The sequence below is a fragment of the Mixophyes fleayi genome, chromosome 1, assembly GCF_038048845.1.
Source record: "Mixophyes fleayi isolate aMixFle1 chromosome 1, aMixFle1.hap1, whole genome shotgun sequence".
NCBI classification, from domain to species: Eukaryota; Metazoa; Chordata; class Amphibia; order Anura; family Limnodynastidae; genus Mixophyes; species Mixophyes fleayi.
In genome coordinates, this window is record NC_134402.1 from 340,284,353 (window position 1) to 340,301,318 (window position 16,966).

Here is a 16,966-nt window from a genome sequence, read left to right on the forward strand (position 1 = left end):
CGGAATTGTATACCCTGATTTCACAGGCAACGGGGGGCAAAAGCACTTCCTTGCCGGTATTTCCTAGCAGGAGCCGGAACCCTCGGGTCAACTCCTTTCGTCAGCCCTTTCGGGGGACCTCCTTGCCTAGAGGACAGTCCTTTAGAGGCAGACAGCCCAATGCTCGAGGCCCCTCTGCCAGGGGGAGATCCTCGTTTGCAGCTAGGCGCCAGGCCTCCAAGACCCAGGAGAAGCCTGCGTCCTGACGACCACTCTGTTCTTCTAGAGGGGGCGCCAGTAGGGGGACGTCTGTCTTTGTTTCAGGAATAGTGGGCAGCGTCCTCCCAAGATCCTTGGATTCGGGGCATTATATCAGAGGGGTACAGGATAGACCTGCTGGGCCCGGTACCACCTCGTTTCTTCATAACTCCTCTTCCCCGAGATCCATCAAGAAGTCAGGCAATACAGGATTGTGTCGCCTCTCTTCTGTCACAAAGAGTTATCTGCAGGGTCCCAGACTACCAGAAAGGACAGGGGTTTTATTCAAACCTGTTTCTGGTCAAGAAGCCGGACGGCTCTTTTCGACCCATCTTAAACTTAAAGGGCCTCAATGTGCACTTACGGGTGGACAAATTTCGGATGGAATCCCTGAGGTCAGTGATAAACAGCTTAGAGAAGGATCAGTTTATGGCGTCTATAGACATAAACGACGCATACCTCCACATTCCCATTTGGAGCCACCATCAGTCTCTCCTAAGATTCACAGTGGGATCCTCCCACTATCAGTTTCGGGCCCTCCCCTTCGGCCTCTCGACAGCACCGAGAGTTTTCACCAAGATCATGTCAGTTATGGCAGCATGTCTTCACCTACAAGGAGTTCAGGTCGTGCCTTATTTGGACGATCTGCTCATCAAATCCTCCACAGAGAATTGCTTACGTCATCACTTATCCCTCACCTTGGCGGTTCTCGAGGGCCATGGATGGCTGATAAATTTAAAGAAATCCCAGATGGTTCCGTGTCAACGCATGGTTTTCCTAGGGCTCATTATGGACACCAGCCAGCAAAAGGTGTTCCTGCCTGTCGAGAAGATCAGTTCAATTCAGAGTATAACAACTCAGGTTTTGTCTTCTCCCAGCCCCTCAATGCACTTGTGCATGCGGCTGCTGGGAAAGATGGTGGCCTCCTTCGAGACCATCCCCTTCGGTCGAGCTCATTCTCAATGTTTTCAGTGGGATCTATTGACGAAATGGTCAGGATCCCACCTACGCTTGGATCTCCAGAGGATCTCTCTATCTCTGAGGATGAGAGAATCGCTCCGGTGGTGGCTGATTCAGGATCACATGACAGTGGGCAGGTCCTTCGCTCCATGGTCATGGATCATAGCCACGACAGACGCCAGCCTGAAAGCCAGCCTGAAAGGTTGGGGGGCGGTAATCCTGCACCTCTGGCTCCAGGGACTTTGGTCGGTTCAGGAATCAGCCCTATCAATAAACGTGCTGGAGTTGAAGGCTATTCTTTTAGCCCTCCGGAGGGCCCAGTCCCTCCTCCAGGGCCACCCTGTCAGAGTTCAGTCCGACAATGCCACGGCCGTGGCATATGTCAACAGGCAGGGAGGAACCAGGGGTTCGCAGCTCAAATTTTGGTTTGGGCAGAACAATATGTTCCAGCAATATCGGCAGTATACATTCCAGGAATAAGAAATTGGGAGGTCGACTACCTAAGTCGAAATCAGATGATGCCGGGGCAGTAGTCACTCCATCCTGAATTTTTTCAGTCTCTGGTTCAGAGGTGGGGTCTTCCGGACATAGATCTTATGGCTTCCAGACACAACAGAAAGGTTCACAGGTTTTGCGCAAGGGCAAGAGACCCCTTAGCGGTGGCAGTGGACGTTATGACGATGTCATGGGAATTCAGGTTGGGATACCTGTTTCCTCCGATTCCCATGCTTCCTCGCATACTCAAACGAGTAAGGCTAGGGGGTCTGCCAGTAATTCTCATGGCCGCGCCGAGTCTGGTGTGCGGACATAATCTCTATGGCGGAAGGACAGGGTTTTCGTCTTCCATCTCGAGACGACCTTCTGCAAGGTCCTTTCCGTCACCAGAATTTACCTCAGCTCAGTTTAACGGCATGGCTGTTGAAGCCAGCCTCTGGAGGGCTAGGGGTTTTTCCTCCAGCGTAGTGAACACTATGATGCGAGCCAGAAAGCCAGTTTCAGCTCGCATCTATCACCGGATTTGGAGAGCCTACATCAGATGGTGCGAAAATAGGACTTGTCACTCGTCCTCCTTTCGTCTCCCTTGCTTGTTGGCTTTCCTTCAGGATGGCCTGGAAGCAGGGCTTCGGTTAGGTTCCCTAAAAGTTCAGGTATCGGCACTTTCAGTCTTTTTTCACCTGAAATTAGCGGATTTACCAGATATTAGGACTTTCCTCCAGGGAGTCTTGCATATTCAGCCTCCCTATGTTCCGCCTACAGCACCATGGGATCTCAACCTGGTACTGGATATGCTTAAAGGGCCTCCTTTTGAGCCATTACTTGTGGCAGATTTGAAGTGGTTGACCTGGAAGGTCCTCTTTCTTTTAGCTATTGCATCTGCACGTAGGGTTTCGGCATTAGGAGCTCTGTCTTGTCGGGAATCATATTTGGTTTTCCACGAGGACAGAGCGGTGTTAAGAACCCTCCCTTCCTTCGTTCCAAAAGTAGTTTCAACTTTCCATCTGAACCAGAAAATTGTAGTTCCGGTCTTCTCATCTTCTTCCCATTCGGATCAACAGTCTGTGGAAAAGTTAGATGTGGTTAGGGCTCTCCGCATTTATGTAAAAAGATCTTCTCAGATTAGACGTACTGATTCTCTGTTTGTTCTTTATGATGCTAATAAGAGAGACTGGCCAGCCTCTAAACAGTCCATTGCAAGATGGATTACGGCAACCATTAAGCAAGCTTACATAAGGCTCACCGTCCTGTGCCAGAGAGACTTACGGCCCATTCCACCAGATCGGTAGGGGCGTCGTGGGCAGCGAGAAATGGGGCTTCTGCAGACCAGCTTTGCAGGGCAGCCACTCTGTCCACACCTTTACAAAATTTTACCAGTTTAATGTATTTGCATCCGCGGATGCAAATTTCGCTCGTAGTGCTTTACGAGCGGGATTTTCAGAGTAGTCCCACCCTTGGGGGGCTGCTTTAGAACGTCCCCATGGTAAGCAGTGTCCCCCAGACTGGATGAAAGAGAAAAGAGGATTTATGTACTTACGTTAAATCCGTTTCTCTGATTCCGTCTGGGGGACACTGCGATCCCTCCTTTCTGCTTTTCTTCTGTGTGCTCTTGTTTGATTGGCCTTTTCTGTTTGGGCTTTTTAATTAACTGAACAAGAGGGGGCAGGGGGATTGTAGAGGGGAGTGGTCTGCCGGCAGTACTAAAGTTAACTAGTTAGGTGCCAACTCCCGAGCTCCCCTCCACAACCCATGGTAAGCAGTGTCCCCCAGACGGAATCAGAGAAACGGATTTAACGTAAGTACATAAATCCTCTTTTCTCTACAGCTCCTATCGCTTAAATTATTTTTTTAGACTGTAAACATTACAGCATGTTTTGCAGGCTTTAAGAACAAACATCTGATATTAATGCCCTTGTGTACAACATGCATCTGTTTTTGTTACACCTTTTTTGTTTGTATTCTCCATCATGGATTATTTAGGCATTGACCTTGACTGGTCTACATTTTTCCTATTTCATAGAAAAATAACTTTAAGAGAGTAATGTGTGTTATCCTTAAAGACATAACATTGAATAATTAGAAATGTATAAACGTGACCCAGATGTAAGAGGACACAGTGCAGATGATAGATATAAGCCTGCAATAACATAATCCAGGGACATTGATTTAGGGCAGCATTTAGCAATCTCTGACTCTTCACATGCTGTAATGATATAATGTGCCACCATTCAGGGAAAACAGTAATACAATTAAATTGGATGTAGCAGCATCTATCATCCAAAGAATAAAACAGTGTAGAGAAAATTAAAAGGAGTGTGCTTGAATAATGTAGATCATTCTAGACTGAAACTACTATATACAGTCCTCCTGGCAGTCTGATCACAAGTAGCACACATGTAGTACATGCAGTGTACCAGTCACCTAGACAGAGTGAATGCAATCATTTTATGGGCTGACCTGATATTTATGAGAATACAGTCTTTAGATTTGCCAGTAACTAGTGACATCACTTAGGGATTAAAGCATTTTGTGATGTCTCTCAGTTATCACTGAATATTGGTGCTACATCCACTGTGAGCAGGTGATGGGTACACTTTAAGGCAAACTTGCACTCTACCAACACTTTGCCTATTTTATCCATCTGCCTTCATCTTATGTTTTTTTTTTTCACCATGAAACTTTAACACTGTGTCATATCTCTCATCCCTTTTAATTTATTTCATAAAATGTTTTTCCATAATGTAGTGCGACCAGATTATTTGTTGAATTTAAAACCCATTAGTAGGCATCTGGAAGGGGATCTAATTTATACTCCTCTCCTATTTTTAATGTGATTCTTATTTCAGTTTTTCCTTATATTGATAAATATATCTGTAGGTTTGATCTACCCATGTACTACCGTTTATAATGTTCTGCCTTTTCTCTCATTTTTCAGGGATGGGGTGCAATGAGTGCACTCACCCAACCTGCCAACATTCACTCAGTATGCTTGGGATTGCCCAGTGTGTGGAATGTGAGAATGGGGTGATGGTCCTGGACTCAACCTCTGGTCCTAAATGGAAGATGTCCTGTAATAAGTGTAATGTCATTGTACACTTCTTTGAGAATGCTCACAGGGTGCGAGTGTCCGCAGAGACCTGTGAGGTGTGTGATGCTGCCCTTGTGCTTGTAGACTTTAACAAAGCCAAGAGTCCACTGCCAGCAGATCAGACACAACACACTGGCTGTGTGTTTTGCGACAATGTCTTCCAAGACCTGGTAGAGCTCAAACATGCCACTATGAGACACCCAATGCACAGGGGTGGACAAGGAAGAAAACAGGGAAGAGGAAGGGGCAGAGGTCGACGAGGTAACCTCAAAAAGCCAAAGGACAAAATGGCTGCTCTTGCAGCATACTTCGTGTAACATGATCTTTAGCATGTGCAATAAAACCCCCTCTTAAAAAAGTTCTGGAATACAACTTTCCTGACAGCTGTGTGAAAGGGCTACTTACAACTTTAGCTATTACCTAGAACCTTTTAAAAACTATGATTATAATATGTGCATTTCCTACAGTGTACACAGCAGCATTATTTAAGGTTCATATTGTCACTTTTTCTTCATGTATGCTTACCACTTAGCATTAGCTCAGAGATCCAGAAGCAACCCACATAATGTCACAGTCTTGCTTGGGCATATAAGTAAGCAAAAGCTCTTCTGTGAAAAGTATAAAATGAAAAAGTCATTCTTCCAAATGAAGACCTCTCAAATTATTCTTGTAAGAGAGAAAGCCAGCAAATATACTGAAAATCGAGTTTTTTAAGGAATTTGTTCTCAGCCTGTCTGTCAAATGTCAACAACATTGGAGCACTACAAACCACTTTGGTTGCGCCTTGATGGTCCTCTCTGTGTACATTAAATTGCATGCCTCCTCTCCGCAGAAAATGTTTAGAGGTTACGCTGTGCAAAAGTGTAAAAAAAACAAATGCCACTTTCAGTGAAATGTTTTAGTCTGTTTCTTAAAATAATTCTTAGTTTAGCTTCATGGCTTAAATAAATTATGAAGGTGCGTTATTACATGTCATTTTGTGCGTGTGAAAAGCTATTTTTTACATTGTTCTTCGTGCACTTAAAAACATACTACTCCACCAAAGGCTGACGGCGATCTCGTCTTGACCTATACTTACAGTGGGGCTCTTTCAGCAGACGTGCAATTGCAGGTGCACACCTAGTAATGCACTTATAAAACAGTCCTCATACCAGGTACACTGTTTGAAATGAAAACAAAAAGCAGGCAGTGTGCTCCCCTCTTCAAATCCTCAACTAGCGGCACCACTACACAGGAAGCATGGGGACTCCATGGTATAGTGAAAACCAACCCTGGTTTGGTCAGTGCAGGGCTACAAATAGCCGTGTCCTTTGGACTACAACAGACCAAGAAAGAAGAAAAGGATTTTTTTATATATATTTAATAAAGTGGTGAACAAGGGTATTTATGGAATCTCATTCAATTTAAGTTTATTTTAAAGTTATACTTGCTTGATTTTTTTTACTCTACCACCAAAGTTACCACTCCATTAGTCCCAATATTGTTAATTATTCCTTCCCCATAGCCTGGTGGTGGGTGAATTTGGAAGAGACACAGTGCTTTTAGTGTGCTGTTTTTCACTGTGGCAGGGCAGGGAGCCCACGCTTATGGTTGTCTTGTTATAGTGGAAACCAGCCCAGACACTGGGGCTGATTGAGAATTTTTAGATGTTTTTTTTAACTATTTAAAACAGTGCATTGTGCTTTGTCTTATTAAAAGTAAAAGGTTAGACCTGATTTCCGCTAGACTTAAGCTGGTACAAAATTCGAGTTTATAATGCCCGTGCTACGGAACACTCCTGAAAATGTGCTCCCTCTCCACCTCTTTATTTCATCATATTAATCTTGCTCTACAAAATGAAATACTGTTTCTGTATCGCTGTGCCAAAGATGGTGCTCCTGCTTCATACTTAACTAGGAATGTCTTCACTCCACCCAGGGTCTGTATTTGCTCCTCCCTGTCTGACATGCCGGCAGGTTCCCCATTCCCATAGACACGAGCAGTGGGGGGATGGAGACAACAATCGCTCTCATTAGGAGACGATTCTGGTGTAGTGAAGAGCGCACGCAGCCTGGGCAGGTAATATATGCGTGGGGATTCTGAGGGCTGACAGCCATATGTTAATATGAATTGATCGGTGATACATGGAGGCAACCATAATAGGGGAGGATCTGCAGCGGTCACTTCCTTCTCTTTCCTATCAGTTTCCTGGCGCGGACGGCGGCCATCTTTGGAACTGGGACACATAGACACATTGAGTACATGCTGCTTCCCTGCTCTGCCTCTCCTCAGCTGCTATCCTTGTATTGTTTTACAATAGTTCTCTATTTACAATCATTGATAGCCTGTCTATTCTGTTCTAAGGTACACAGGACTACATCTATTTTATTTCAGAGTCTGGGGATTGGTGGCTAATGTTAGGATTACCTAGTATTTAGACTTGCTAAACTCCTACTATACTGAGATTATATAGCTATATTTATACATAGATCTTTATATTATATTCAGACTTCTATAAATGTAAAAAAAAAGTATTTCTCTTTCATCCAGTCTGGGGGACACTGCTACCATGGGGTTGTGGAGGGGAGCACAGGAGTTGGCACCTAGCTAGTTAACTTTAGGAACTGTTGAGAGACCCCTCCCCTCTACAATCCCCCTGCCTCTTCCTCTCAGTTTTTTTCTAGGTGCCCAAGGAGTTGGGCTTCTATTTTTAATGCTAGTTTTATTTTATTCATTTCTATTTAATTTTTTTTATATTTTTTGTTACTTAACTGTTTACTTTTGAGACTTTTATCTTGAAGGCAGACCTGGGAGTGTGTTCTACCATAGAGAGCACACTCCCAGAACCGCAGCACAGACACTGCTCTGTCAGATGAGAGCTGAGGGCTCTCGCTGGCAGAGTCTAGGGTGTCTGAGACAGAGTGACAAGCGGTCTCTCCGGACCGCTGTCACTCTCAGAGCCTCCCCGATAACCGGCGCTGCCACTGCAGGCATAGAGCGCCGGTTATCGGATCATCAACCGGGCGCCATGTTTGGAGTGAGTGAGGAGAAGGGGGCAGACCAAGTTCCCCCCTCAAGAAGAGGAGGGGGAGAACGGGGTCCTTCTGCTGCAGGAGACCTCCAAAATATTGGATGTCTCCAATACTCTGCTATATATTTTTTAATATATATAAAAAATAAAAAAAAGAGGAAAACAGACAGAGAGAGGAAGAGGGGAAACTAAGACTATATAGCTCCCCTGCTCTTCTATCTACTTGGTACAGTCCGGTCTTCTGGCACCAGAGGAAGCCCGGGAACAGAGACATCTTGGTGGGGACAAGCACCAGGACGCTGCTGTGGAATTCCTCTCCTATATTTGGGCTTGTTTGGATAAGTACCTCTCCTTTTCTTTTTATTAGCAATTTATACTTTAATTCTTGCTAACCAGTGGGGCTTGTAAGGATAATATTATTGTGCTATTACTTGCACAGATTACTTTATTATTAGTTTATTTTAAAGTACTAGAACAACTTTTACTGTAGATTAGTTGTGTTACTCTGTCTCACTCTGTCTAAACACTTTGGTGTGTTTGGTGGCTCTTTCCTTTATAAAATGTCAGATAAAGGGAAGGGGCCTGTGGCAAAATATTTTACCTGCTCTAAATGTAGGGTTAAATTACCATGTGGGCAGAAGGACCCCTTCGCGCTATGCTCTGATTGCGAAAGTAGGCCCACCTCTTTGCAAACCCAGCAGACTTCAGCCCCTCTGTCCGAGGAACTGGTCTGGGTAGCTTCTCTGACACAGTCAGTTTCCTCCTAGCCCAGCTTCTCACTAAATCTTCTCAGTTACTGACAAGCTCTGCAGTTTTTCCTTCAGTATCAGACAATGCCCTTACAGTTGCGGGAGTCCCTGCGGTGGCTGCTGCTTCTGGGGCGGCTATAGAGGGCCCTTCTTCTTTGATTACGGACCAGGGCCCTGTCTCTACAGAGCCGGCATGGTCCTCATCATTAATTAAGGGTTTAGACAGGCTAAACCAGTTATTGTAATTCCCAAATTTGGGTCCTCCCAAAAGAAAGTGGTTTAGAGCCTCTAATCCCCTACTGTCCCCCTCAGATACGGAGGGTTTTTCACATGATGAAGGGGACACAAATTTTGATCCTGACCAGATGTCTGACCCAGAAGAGGCCACTAGGTATCAGGGCATTGATTATTTGGTATTAGCAGTGAGACAGGCCTTAGACCTCGCTGAGGTAGAGGATCCTAGCCCTATGGACAGGACAGGACTCTCTTTAAGAAGGCCAGGAAGAGAGTTATTTGTTTCCTCCTTTGGTAGTGCTGAGAGATATTGCTGAGGGAGCCTGGAAGCAACCTGATAAAAAGGTTTTCAATACCTAAGAGATTCTCCTCCTTATATCCATTACAGGAAGAGGATCTGGCTCGCTGGGAAGGAATCCCTAAGGTGGATATTCCTGTAGCCCACTTAGCTCGCCACACTACCCTGCTGGTCCCGGACACTGCATCTCTGCAGGATCCCACTGACCAAAGAATTTAATCTCAGGTGAAGTCTATATTTTTGACAACGTGTGCTTCCTTTAGGCCCACATTCGCTTCGGCTTGGGTCGCTAGAGCCATGGAAGCATGGGCAGAACAGCTGGCTCAGGGTTTGCAAGATTCAGAATTGCTTCCCCTGGCTTTACATTTAAAAGAGGCATCTGGGTATCTGTATGAGGCGGCTCAGAATGCAGCTTCTGTTTCCTCTTCTATTCAGGCTTCGCCATTTTTAGCAAGAAGAACCTTATGGCTGAAGTCCTGGGATGCGGATTCAGAATCTAAGAAATACTTGGAAACCCTTCCCTTTTCAGCATCAGGTTTGTTTGGGCCAGAACTAGAAAGTATGATTCCCCAGGCAACAGGTGGCAAGAGCACCTTTTTTGTCAGTGAGCACAGGCAGAGTCCGTCCCCCACATTTCAGCTCCTTTAGGCAGCCCTTTTGGGGGAGCTTCCTTGTCAGAGGTCAGTCAGCCAGCGGCAGACAGCCAAATTATAGAGGCCTCTCAGTCAGAGGTAGGTCCTCTTTCTCTACTAGACGTCAGGACTCTGGAAATGCCTGCATCCTGACTGCCATTCTCCTTGCCAGGAGATGGGGGGGGGGGGGGGCGCTTGTCTCTTTTTCAGGAACAGTGGACCGTGTCCTCAAGATCCTTGGATTTGGGGCATTATGAAGAGGGGGGGTACATCATCATAGATCTCCTGGGTCCTGCCCTGCTTTGTTTCTTTGCATCCCTGCTACCCAGAAAGAAGACAGGTGATGCAGAATTGCATCGCTTCTCTTCTTTCAGCAAGAGTCATTTGCAGGGTCCCAGAAAACCAGAAAAAAAAGGGCTTCTTCTCAAACCTTTATCATGTCAGGAAGACAGACAGATCTTTTCAACCAATCTTAAATGTAAAGAACCTAAATGTGCACCTAAGGGTGGACAAATTTCGCATTGAGACTCTGAGGTCAGTAATAAACAGCCTGGAAAGGAATCGGTTTATGGCTTCAATAGGCATAAAAGACGCATACCTTCAGGTTCCCATCTGGAGAGGTCATCAGTCTCTCCTGAGATTCACAGTGGGGGCTTCCCATTATCAGTTTCGGGCTCTTCCCTTCGGCCTCTCCCCGGCTCCAAAGCTTTTTCACAAAGATCACGTCGGTAATGGCAGTTTGTCTTCATTCCACGGGTGTTCAGGTCGTGCCTTATTTAGATGATCTCATAAAATCCTCCAGAGGTTTGATTACATCAGCACTTGTCCCTCACCATCAGTTTCCTTGAGAGCCATGGCTGGTTAGTAAACTTAAAGAAATCCCAGGTGGTCCCGCAGCAGCGCATAATCTTCCTGGGACTTATCATGGACACCAAGCAGCAGAAGATGTTTCTGCCAGAAGAGTAGATCAGCTCGGTACAGAGGATAACATCTCAGGTCTTGTCCTCTCCCAGACCTTCAATTCAATTGTGCATGCGCCTCCTAGGGAAGATGCTGGCCTCCTTCGAGACGATCCCTTACGGTCGTGCTCACTCCCAATGTTTTCAGTGGGACCTTTTAACAAGGTGGTCAGGATCCCACCTACACTTGGATTGCAAGAGGATCTCCCTGTCTCTGGATGTGAGGAGTTTGCTTCAGTGGTGGCTGGCTCAGGATCAGCTGTCTGTGAGCAAGTGCTTTGCACCGTGGTCATGGACCATAGTCACCACAGACGTCAGCCTGAAAGCTTGGGGAGCCCTAGTTCTTCATCTCCAGCTCCAGGGTCTGTGGTCAGTCCAGGAGTCCTCCCTATCCATCAACACGTTGGAATTGAAGGCTATCCTTTTGGCCCTTCAGGGAGCCCAGACCCTTCTTCAGGCCACGACTGTGGCATATTTCAACAGACAGGGATGAACAAGAAGTGCAGCTTCTATGCGGGTATCGGCTCAAATATTCGCCAGGGCGGAACAAAACGTTCCAGCAATCTCGGCAGTTTTCATCCCCGGGATAAAGAACTGGGAGGCCGATTATCTCAGTCGCCACGAGATAATGCCAGGAGAATGGTCCCTTCATCCGGAAGTCTTCCAGTTTGTTCAGAGGTGGGGTCTGCCGGATCTGGATCTCAGGGCCTCCAGGCACAACAGGAAGATTCCCAGTTTTTGCGCAAGGGCAAGAGCCCCTTGGCAGTAGCCGTAGACGTCATGACAATGTCGTGGAACTTCCGATTGGGTAATCTGTTTCCCCCAATTCCCATGATACCTAGAGTACTCAGTCGGGTGAAGCGGGGAGGTCTGCCGGTAATTCTGGTAGCACCTGCATGACCACATCGAGTGTGGTACGCGGACATAATCTCTATGGCGGTAGGGCGAGAGCTTTGTCTTCCGCAAAGGCAGGATCTTCTCTTTCGGGGTCCCTTTCATCACCAGGATTTACCTCGGCTGAATTTAATGGCGTGGCTGTTGAAGCCAGGCTCTGGAGGGCTAGGGGTTCTCCCCCAGTGTAGTGAACACTCTGCTGCAAGCTCGTAAGCCTGCTTCGACTCGCATCTATCATCATCTTGGCGAGCCTATATCAGATGGTGTGAAAATAGGTTTTGTCATACGTCCTCTTTTCGTCTTTTCCGACTTCTGGCCTTTCTTTAGGATGGTCTTGAGGAAGGTCTCCGCTTAGGTTCCTTAAAGGTACAGGTATCTGCCCTTTCAGTTTTCTTCCACCTGAAGTTAGCGGATATGCCAGACATCAGGACGTTTCTTCAGGGGGTCTTACATATCCAGCCTCCTTACACTCCTCCTACAGCACCATGGGATCTTAACCTGGTGCTTAATATGCTTACAGTGCCTCCTTCTGAACCCTTACTTTCGGCAGATTTTAGGTCTCTGACCTGGAAGGTGGTGTTTCTCTTAGCTATTGCATCCGCTTGTGGAGTTTCAGAGTTGGCAGCTCTGTCCTGTCTTGAACCATATTTGGTGTTCCACGAGGACAGAGCGGAATTGAGAACTCTCCCTTCCTTTGTTCCGAAGGGTGTTTCAGCCTCTCATTTGAACCAGGAAATTGTGGTTCCGGTTTTTCGGATAGCTTCTCAGTCTGATCAGTGTATATGGAGAAATTAGATGTGGTTAGGGCTCTCCGCATTTATGTTAAGAGAACTTCCCAAATTCGGAGTACCGATTCTCTGTTTGTCCTTTATTGATTCTCATAAGAGGCTGGGCAGCCTCCAAGCAGTGAATTGCGAGATGGATTAGGGCAACAATTAGACAGGCTTACATCAGGGCTAACCGCCCTGTGCCAGAGAGACTTACGGCCCATTCCACCCGGTCGGTGGGGGCATCTTGGGCAGCGAGAAATGGGGCTTCTGCGGACCAACTGTGCAGAACAGCCACCTCTTCTGTCCATACTTTTACAAAATTCTATCAGTTTAATGTGTTTGCGTCTTCGGATGCAAATTTTGCCCATACTGCTCTATGGGCCGGGCTTTCAGAGCGGTCCCACCCTTAGGGGGCTGCTTTAGAATGTCCCCATGGTAACAGACAGAATCAGAGAAACGGATTTAACGTAAGTACAAAAATCCTCTTTTCTCTTTCAACCAATCGGGGGACACTGCTTACCATGGGATTGTGTGAGGGGAGGAGGAGTTTGGAACTTAACTAGATAACTTTGTGAGCTGCCGACAGACCCCTCCCCCTGCAACCCCGACTGAAGTCTCAGTTAATGTTGAGTGCCCAAAGGAGTTGGGCTTATTTTTGTGGGCAGTGATTTATTTCAGTGTTTGTAGGTTTCTTTATTTTCTTTTATTCTTTTTTCCTATTTATGGGTGTGCTCCGTTCCACACAGAGCAGACTCGTTTATAGAAGCAGCTGTCAGACTGAGAGCCGGACGGCTCTCGACAGCAGGAAGATATTTTGGTTTTAAAAAATGCTTCTCGGCAGTGTGACAGGCGGCTTATTCAAGCCGCTGTCACACTGATTATTTACAGGTTACCGGCGCTGCCATGGAGGCAGAGAGCGCCAGTAATCCCCACAGCTACAGGCTGTCATTTTGAAATGTTCCAAGTACCCTCCTCAGGAAAGGAGGGGGGATCTTGGTATTGGGGCTGCACTTTCAAGAATCCAGCAGGGCGAGTGCACAGCAGCGATTACTGCATAAGAAGAGAAGCAGTAAATCGCCTTATCTGTTTTTTGGCTTTCTGAAACATGTGCAGGACAGGGAGAGTTGAGTTAATAGAACTGCCCCGCCTGCAGAGCACAGGTGGACTCATCCAAGGCTCCAAATCTGCCCGGGAAAGGAGACATCAGCTCCTTCTGAAGCTAGCAGACCTGCTGACAAGACTTCTTCTCCTGTTGCTTAGCCCTGGAAGGCTAAGTACCAAAATCTTTCTCTATATACTCCCTATTTGATAGAGATGTATTAGAACACTTATGAATGCATATATATATATATATATATATATATATATATATATATATATATATATATATATATTACGTGTTTAGATGCTTTGGCTCTCACATATAACTGTTTATACAGGGATACTATCTTTTGACCTTTGTACCAAATATTATACTTGTTCCAAGTGTAAGGCTAAATTGCCTAGTGAACTGCAGGACCCAGGTCCCCTGTGTACTGACTGCGGTGGGGCTTCCATGACGGCACAGCCACAGACTAACGCCCTAGACATACCTGAAACACCAGCGTGGGCGGTTGCCCTGATGCAGGGGTTTACTACATTGTTACAACTGCTTTCTAATCCCACAGAAATTCTAGCGGTAGCTGCGGTACTCCCTTCAACCTCTGGAACAATAGCCACTCTTAATTCAGGGGTGACCACGGGAACTACAGAGTCCGTTACTTCAGGACGGGCGGAACATTCCTCTGCATTGCCATATCAGGACCCCCTTATGGGAGAGCTGGCCTGGTCCACATTGTTGGTCAGGGGTCTAGATCAGTTAAACCTTTTTTTTGGAGAACCCAAGATATTTACCTAGAAACAAGAGGCACAGATCTGCTAATCCCCTTCTGTCACTCTCTCTGATTTGGACACATCCTTAGAAGTGGAGGGTGAGGTTTTAGAATATTCTGATTCTGCACAGGCAGACCCAGAGGAGTCTCCCAGATATCAGGGAATTGATGACCTGGTGGTAGCGGTGCATCAGGCACTGGGTTTTCTGGACACAGAGGAGACTAGGGGCTAGATTTACTAAGCTGCGGGTTTGAAAAAATGGGGATGTTGCCTATAGCAACCAATCAGATTCTAGCTTTCATTTATTTAGTACCTTCTACAAAATGATAGCTAGAATCTGATTGGTTGCTATAGGCAACATCTCCACTTTTTCAAACCCGCAGCTCAGTAAATCTAGCCCTAGATCTACAGATCGTAGTCTATTTAAAAAGCGCAGAAGACTGGCGATCCGTTTCCCTCCATCTGCAGAGTTGAAAGAGATCACAGAAGCATCTTGGAAACAACCTAACTGTAGATTTGTTATTCCAAGAAGGTACCTGTCTTTATAACCTCTTCAGGAGGAAGATGTAATCTGTCTGGAACAGGTCCCAAGGGTGGATACACCAGTGGCACGTTTAGCTCGCCACACTACGCTTCCTGTTCCAGGAACAGCTTCCTTGCAGGACCCTACTGACCGCACAATAGAGACTTTTTTAAAGTCAATCTACACAGCAGCAGGTACTTCTTTCAGACCCACGTTTTTATCAGCATGGGTCCCCAGAGCTATGGAAACGTGGGCTGACCAGTTGGCAACAGCTTTGCAAGATTCAGACTTGCTTCCACTTGCACTGCACGTTAAGGAGGCGCCAGGGTACATTTATGAGGCTGCCCAGAAAGCAAGTTCCAAATTACTCCTCTGTCTCTGCAACAGCTGTGGCGGCCAGGAGGGCCTTGTGGCTCAGGTCCTGGGATGCAGACTCTGAATCTAAAAAGTCTTTGGAGTCCCTTCCTTTTTCCAGTGGAGTGTTATTTGGCCCGGAATTGGATTCCATGATTTCCCAGGCTACAGGAGGCAAAAGTACTTTTTTGCCTGTGAATGTTCCAAGGCCTAGGACTCCTAGGTTTGGTTCATTTAGATAGCCCTTTCGAGGGGGCCCATCTGGCAGGGGTCAGACATTCATGTCCAGATCGTCTGGGGCCAGGGGACACTCGCTCCGAGGTAGGTCTTCCTCCTCCTCCTCCACAAGCCGTCCCTCTTCCAAGCTTCCGGATAAACCGGCAACATGAAGGCCCCACCCCCATTGGCAATGGTGGGAGTGGAGAGACGTCTGCTACTGTTCAGAGATCAGTGGGCAGAGTCCTCAGAGGACAGTTGGATTCATGGGATCATGACAAGAGGTTACATAATAGACCTAGCGGGCCCAGCCCCTCAGAGGTTTTTTGCAACCAGCTTGCCCCGCCATCGACAGAAAAGACAAGCAATGCTTTGCTGCGTTGCTTCTCTTCTTTCGCAGGGAGTTATCATGAAGGTCCCGGAAGACCAACGGAGACAGGGGTTCTACTCCAACCTCTTTTTTTTTTTAAATCAGGTAAAATTTTATTGCATTTTTTCCTTTAAACAACAAAAAAAGCCCAACACAGTAGGCTACCCCCCAACTATACCCCATACAGTGATACAAGCATTGTCAAGTATTTATACACCATGCAGTTAGAAAAAGCAAAAAACATTGACATTCACATTTCCAAGTAAAGATATAGACATTTTTTCACGATATAGTGAGATAATGGTACAGCTTTGGTAATACAAGGTACAATCATTGATCTTAATAACATAATAGGTGGCTGGATGTCTGCCCCAAGCTTCAATCAGGAGAGTTCCACTTCCCTCAATCCCTCCGTGACATACGGGGATATCCTCCATCTATACCATATTCTTTCATACTTATCCACCAAATTCCTGCTGGTATACATGAACCTTTCATGGCCGACTGTATCGTTAACAAGGTCAATCCAGCTATTCAATGTTGGACCTTCTGGTGCCATCCATTTCCTAGCTATCACTACCTTTGCCAGCATGAGTAACGTATTGATAAGCAATCTAATGAGTCTACGAGTTTTTTTGTTCAGGCCTAAACCGAATATACAGAGCCTTGGAGTCAGGGCAATCACTCCCACCTCCAATCTTTTAATACAGTCCTCCACTTCTCCCCAAAAGGATGAAACCAGCGGACACTCCCAAAGCATATGCCAGAAGCCCCCCTCCTCGCTCCTACATTTGGGACACAACACTTTCTGACCACCACTGAACTTAGAAAGCCGAAGAGGAGTGAGATATGCTCTGTGTAACAGAAAAAATTGAACTTGGCGAAATCTAACTGATGCGATGACCTCCTTTGGGCTACATAACACCATATCCCATGCCTTATCGCTAAGACGCCCCAGATCTCCCTCCCACCTGCATCGCAGCTCCGGCAAGCCCCCTTCGCCAGATCCTTCCACCAAAATTGAATACAGAAAAGAGATTTTCCGCCTCTGGCCCAACCTTGACAGTTGCACCCTTAAGGAATCTGCGTTAAAGCTCGGGGTAGCTTCCCGAAACTGCGAGGCCAGAGCATGTCTTAATTGCAGATATCTATAAAAGTAACCCCTAGGTAGTTCATGTAGTGTCTGAAGTTGCTCAAATGAATATAATATACCGTTCTCATACAATTGTCCAATGTGTGTTATATTGTAGTTCCGCCAAGCTCCAGCCCCCTCCATCTTAGTTAGTTCTCCAAAATCCAAATTGT

The 16,966-nt window shown here is 46.3% G+C and overlaps 1 protein-coding gene and 1 long non-coding RNA gene across 2 annotated transcripts in view; one reads left to right on the plus strand and one right to left on the minus strand.

The window, feature by feature from the left end:
- TOP3B (DNA topoisomerase III beta) overlaps positions 1 to 5,755 on the plus strand; it is a 44,668-nt gene extending 38,913 nt beyond the window's left edge. The window contains exon 18 of the mRNA XM_075216264.1: positions 4,628 to 5,755. Coding sequence (XP_075072365.1) covers positions 4,628 to 5,097 — 470 coding nt within the window. The 3' untranslated portion in view covers positions 5,098 to 5,755. The remainder of the gene's footprint in view (positions 1 to 4,627) is intronic.
- The window catches only part of LOC142161060 (uncharacterized), a 69,969-nt gene that overhangs the window by 14,019 nt on the left and 38,984 nt on the right, over positions 1 to 16,966 (minus strand). The gene's annotated exons all lie outside the window — the stretch shown is intronic.